This window comes from Lipotes vexillifer, unplaced genomic scaffold (genome assembly GCF_000442215.2).
Source record: "Lipotes vexillifer unplaced genomic scaffold, Lipotes_vexillifer_v1.1 scaffold204, whole genome shotgun sequence".
In the NCBI taxonomy this organism is placed as follows: Eukaryota; Metazoa; Chordata; class Mammalia; order Artiodactyla; family Lipotidae; genus Lipotes; species Lipotes vexillifer.
Window position 1 is genome coordinate 1,108,165 of NW_006777418.1, and position 6,000 is coordinate 1,114,164.

The 6,000-nt window shown below is 40.8% G+C and overlaps 1 protein-coding gene across 1 annotated transcript in view; it reads right to left on the minus strand.

Annotated features, from left to right (window-relative positions):
* PCSK5 (proprotein convertase subtilisin/kexin type 5) overlaps positions 1–6,000 on the minus strand; it is a 324,200-nt gene that overhangs the window by 133,181 nt on the left and 185,019 nt on the right. Inside the window, exon 8 of the mRNA XM_007450986.1 lies at positions 2,799–3,011. Within this exon, the coding sequence (XP_007451048.1) occupies positions 2,799–3,011 (213 nt within the window). The remainder of the gene's footprint in view (positions 1–2,798; positions 3,012–6,000) is intronic.

Genomic DNA, 6,000 nt, shown 5'->3' on the forward strand with positions numbered 1-6,000 from the left:
TCTGAAGAAGCTGCAAATGACAAAAGGAAATGGACGGACTGGGGAGGGGAGCCCCAGAACAAAGGGAGACACTGCTGTTCCGGTAACACTCAATCACGGATGCCACTAACAGGATGCGGGCATCTCTGAGGGACCACAGACATCTGGTTCAAAGCGTGGTGAAGAAAAGGTCCCAAGCGCAGAGCAGGATTATTTGTCATTCTGACATCTAGAAGGAAAAGGGGCAGCTGGACCATAAAAGCCTGATGTTGCCGCCAACTCTACTCATGTTCCAACTGTTAACGTGTTTACCATCAAAGTGCCATTCTTTACGGGGTGGGTGGAACAGATCGTGGTTCTACAGATTGGAAAAACGAAGGTGCAACAAGCACCTCTGTTAACAACAGCTGGAAAAATGACCAGCCTAAGCTCCCACGATACAGAAAGCTACACTGACTTAGGGAACAAGGGTACCAGCCACTTACTAGGTGGCTCGTTGGCCCAGGCGTTGTGTAAGTACCTTATACTCCGTATATTGCTGTCTTCATGAAAATTTATGAGGTTGGTTCTGGCTTTACCTCCATTTTACAGATGAGGAAACCAAGGCTCGGTAAAGGTTACTCAGCCACTGAGTGGTCTGTCTGTAGCTAGAGATTATAATTTGAAACAGCTACCACATTTCTCTCCAATTGAGGGTAATCTGGAGATTCAGGCAAAATAAGAGAATCTGAGAACTGGCTAGAGAAAAATTCGTACTAAGTTGCTGCCATGAAAATGGGAGAGGTTAAACAAAAGGTAGAGCCAAGTAAAAGTTAAATAGATAACTTTATATATTGAGTGAGTCAGTAAAGGTTTTGATATCAGAAGCAGCAACTAGGGAAAAGTGAAATATGACCTGAATCAAGGATATTGACATTAAATCATGGTGTCCATCTTTCCTCTCAAGCCCTGTCCCTCACCACAGAATGATCGATTTGTCCGTCTGTGGAAGAATCCTAAATGAGCAGCCAGTCAATGGGGGTCATAGCAGCTACCACACCATCACAGTAAATAGTGATGAAAAGCCCAGGAAGGTCAAGTCTAAGGAGTAAATCTCAGGGTAGCAATTTTGAGGTCCCTCTATCTGCACTGTGCTCTTCCATCTGGGACTATATTGACATTTTGCCCACTGGATTATAATCTTCTCTTAAGGAAGGCACTTATGGAACTTGAAAACACCTCTCTCACAACAACTGCCCCATAGGAAATAATAGCACTAGATGGGCATATTTACTGTGAAGCAATGGCGAGTTTTCATTAACATGCCTTCAGACTCCAGAAGTTTGGGAAGACAATTCTTATTCCAGAGAGTTTTCATCAGGATTTTCATGATGCAGAACTGATGGATGCCACTCAGTATTAGTGGGCCTTGACCAGGAGCTCTGAGAGATGAGCAAATTTGAAAGCCAAAGGAACATTCCTAGATTAGAACATTTCCATAATGATGGTAAAGTATCAGAGAGCATCACTTTCCCATGAAGAAAGCCATGGAACTTCAAAACTTGTCACCTCTGTATTTTCTCCTTTTATATTCCACTTTGTATTGTGGAATATGTTTACTGATGTATGATGGAGGTACTTCCAGGGTTACTCATGTGCATATTTTTAACCCAATTATTATAAAGGGGTTAGAGAAAGATGGGGACAGATGGGATATGCATAGGGGTAGGCAGTTTTTATTTAAATCAATCTGAAAAATGTAACTTAAGAGGAAAGTGAAAGGTAGCCGAGAAATCAAACGTGAAAATCCTATAGTAATCAGGAATCAAGAGGAACAAAATAGATATGAATGAAGAATTACAGGAATGAGGGAGTATCTTATCACCTCTATTTCCACCGCTGTATAAAGCCAGATGGAGCATCGCAGAGTGAACCAAACCTGCGTGAATCACAGGATCTGAAAGCACAGTGTTGGCTAAATGCTAAAAAGTGTCACGTATAGCAGCTTAGCTCCACTTTAGAAAGACAAACCACGAGACATTTTATAAAACCATGATCAGGAAAAGAGCAAAGTGCAAAGGTGTCTGAAACTTAGAGTCAGTCGCACAGTGTGGGGCATCCTAAAAGACCTTTTTTGAGCACCAATGGGTCAGGTAGTGTGCAGAGCACTTTCTATCTACTTCCTCATAATCACTGAAATAACTCCATGAACTAGGTATTACTAAATGCCCTCATTTTACAGGTAAGGATCTTGAGACAGAAAAATTAAGTCATGTATCCAAAGTTCCCCAGCTAGTAAATAGTTCCAGAGTGAATGAAAGCCACGCAGGCTGGACCTGCAAACCTGAACTCTTAACCATTTTACCATATGCATAGAGAGCAGAGCATGTTGGTAAGCAGATCACACAGGACTACTGTGCACCTTTTACATAGGTTTAGGTCACACTGAATTCGTTGGACCTACTTTGAAACCCAAGTACTCAAGCTGAAGTTCAAAGGCAGTACGGGGACAGAGTGATAGGGAACTGGGCTGAGGATCCCACACTGTCTTTTCTCTGCCACCTACTCACAAGGTGAATGTAGTCCATTCATTTGTCTTCCATAAATCTGAAGCTTAATCATGTCTAAGGCCACATTCAATGCTGGAATGTAATGACCCAGACAGGCTTTTTCAATGACTTGGTAACGGAACGATAATATTTACAAATACCTGTGTTGAGTAATCAGCTAATCTTTCTATTTCCATATATTACTTGTGCATATAAATGTACGGTCTCCATTTGTGTTCCAAAGTGAAAGACAAATAAACCAATCATGCCAGACATGCAAAGGTCACATACTATTTTCTTATCATAGGACTCTCCACTGCTGTAGGTTGTGGCCAGCGTGGACGAACACTCTTCCAGGTACCAAGGCTTCTTTCCGCTTTCGGCTGTGCTGCTGATGGAGATGGTGTAGATGCTGTTGGTGTAGCCATCACAGGAGCAGTGGTCTTTGCTCCTCCCACCATTTCCCGATGCCCAGACAAAAACAGAGCCGAGGCCTCTCCGCCCCTGCACACAAACAGAAAAACTTAGATGATGGAAGACATGGGTCACAGACTCTAGATGAAGACAAGATCAATATCAACACGGCAGAATGAAGCATTTGCAGAAGGGGTACGATGCTGCATTAATAATGTGCTGGATCTAAGCTGCTTTCTGAAGTGAGAGGAGTTGCTTTTAAAAACTAAAATAGGACTTCCCTGGTGGCGCAGTGATTAAGAATCCACCTGCCAATGGAGGGGACACGGGTTCAATTGCTGGTCCGGGAAGATCCCACATGCCGCGGAGCAACTAAGCCCCCGTGCCACAAATACCGAGCCTGCTTTCTAGAGCCCACGAGCCACAACTACTGAAGCCCGTGCACCTGCGGCCCGTGCTCCGCAACAAGAGAAGCCACCGTGAAGAGTAGCCCCTGCTCGCCGCAACTAGAGAAAGCCTGTGCGCAGCAACGAAGACCCAACGCACCCAAAAAATAAATAAATAAATTTATTAAAAAAAAAAAGACAAAACTAATCTGGATGCAATGTACAGCATGACGACTATGGTTAATGCTACTGTATTGTACATTTGAAAGTTGCTAAGAGAGATCTTAAAAGTCCTCATCACAAGAAAAGACTGTAACTATGTATGGTGATGGATGTTAACTAGACTCACAGTGGTGATCATTTCACAAATATATACAAATATTGAATCATTAATGTTGTATACTTGAGACTCATATGTCAATTATATCCCAATTAAAAAAAGAAACTAAAATAATACCTTTCACCTGATACAGTCATAGAAGTAACAAGAGCACAAACAGTGACGATCATAAGTGCTAACATCTTACTAGGTACCTACCGTGGGCCAAGCACAATTCTAAATGTTTTACATGAATCAGACTGAATTCCTCCAACAACTCTGTGAGAATGGTACAATTTTTGTCCCCATCACACAGATGAAGAATTGAGGTACAGAAGTAATGTTTTTAAGGTCACAAGCCAGTAAGTGGAAAGACAAAATTTAAACCCAGACAGCCAGACCTCAGAGTTGGAATATTATTAGTCACAATTACCATAGTCATATTATATTCCTATAAATCTTCATCCACATGAAGTGGCTGCTATTATGTACCCTCATTTGATATATGAGCAATGTGAGGTGCACAGAGGTAATGTATTTATTCTGAGATCACATCATCAATAAAGGGCAGAATTTGGGATGATGTCCTTCCTTCCAGAGCTGTGCATCCTCTATGCATGGCAGGGACATTAATTATGAGGGATGTTATGGGTGCTACCAGAAATAAAAGGATTTCAAGATCAAATATGTTTGGGAAATTCTGAATTAAGCAAAATTAAACAGGTTCCCTTATTGCAGAGCTTCTAAGAGTCTTTAGTGAGTGACGGGTCATTGCAAAACTAAGCGGGGGGCACGATCTGAAGTAATTTCCAAACATATTTGACTGTGGATACCTTCTTCAGCCAGACCCAAGACGTTTTTCTTATTCTTTATGCCAAAACTTGGCATAAACTCAAAGACTTTCCTAAGGTCATAAAATAATTGAGAAGAAGCAAAGTAGAACACAGATGTATTGAAGCATATGGACTATTTTTCTCTGTAAGATGAGATCTTCAGAAGAAAACAGAAAAATAAGCCAAAGTGAAGAGCATCTCTCAGAACAGTTACAGCTGAATCCTTCAGAAACGCTACCAGTTTAAAACTACAAGGCGTGCTGGAGGACACGTAGGTCAAGTCTATCACTTTGTCATTAGGAAGTGAGAACCAAAGTCACAAAGCTAGTGATGACTAAACCTCCTTTCTTCTTTCCAGGCTCCAACTCTTCTGGTGTCAGGTGGAGGAAAAAGTATTTGGAGTGTTGTCCTGGAATTTCTGGAAAAAAGAGCCAAGGAAGGAGAGATGACAAAGAATCTGGAGTATCTTTGATAAACTCTCCCTGACCTTGAATCCTCAGGGAACAGAATATTTATGACAGGATTTGACCTGACCTGAGCATGGATTTCTTTATGCCCTTCAATGTGGAAAAGTACAATATGATTACACAGGAATGGGAAAAATTCATGAAGAGAGAGGGGGAGAAACTTCTGGATGTTATTGCCACTAGACAGCTGGACCTGGTTTACCATCCTTCAGTTTCCCATCCAAATATTCACGAAACATAGAGAAGGATGCAAAAATCACCAACCCATCATAAACTAAGGATTTTGTCCAATGCTTCCAATTCTCCAGAGGGAATTACTCCTCACTATGGTGTGGATGGCCAGATTGAGAAACTCTGGTGACTGACTCATGTCTATACATCAGAGACAGAACGTCGCAGCCAGGGAAGAATAAGAAGGTTCCATTTCATCACCAAAATGTGCCCTCCCCATCACACACTGAGGGGCTGTATCACCGGGAAAAAGCACGGTCACAGCAGAGCTTTACCTGACCTGTCAACAGAGCACATGAGACAATGACAAAACCTACCTGGTTTAAACAGAACCATAACAAGATAATAGATTAAAACCCACAAAATGGTGAAAAAGCACATATGGCACAAACTCATTTATATATCTATGTAAAATTATGACTGAAAAGATCTCTAAAAACATATTTCATTTTAAAAGAATATTTAATAAGACAATGTTCGGAAGGTACTTTTATGTTGTAATATCATTACAAATGTAGGATACAAAATGATACAGTATAGTCTCAGTTTAGAAGAAAGTGTATGTGTGTGTGTGCGCAATGAAGTTAACGTGTGGTACAGTTTTACGCTTAAAGCTACCATCAAGTGACGATGTAGTAGAACTTATCCCGTTCGGTAAGATTAGGAAAGAATTTTATTTTCTTTTTATACCTTCCTTCCGTGACCATGTATGATTTTTATAAACAGAAACAAACACATTTATTCCTCTACTGAGAGGGAAAACCTAGGGCTAAATCTTAAGAGACAATACTTTATTTTTTTTTTTTAACATCTTTTTTTTTTTTTTTTTTTTTTTGGGGTTTC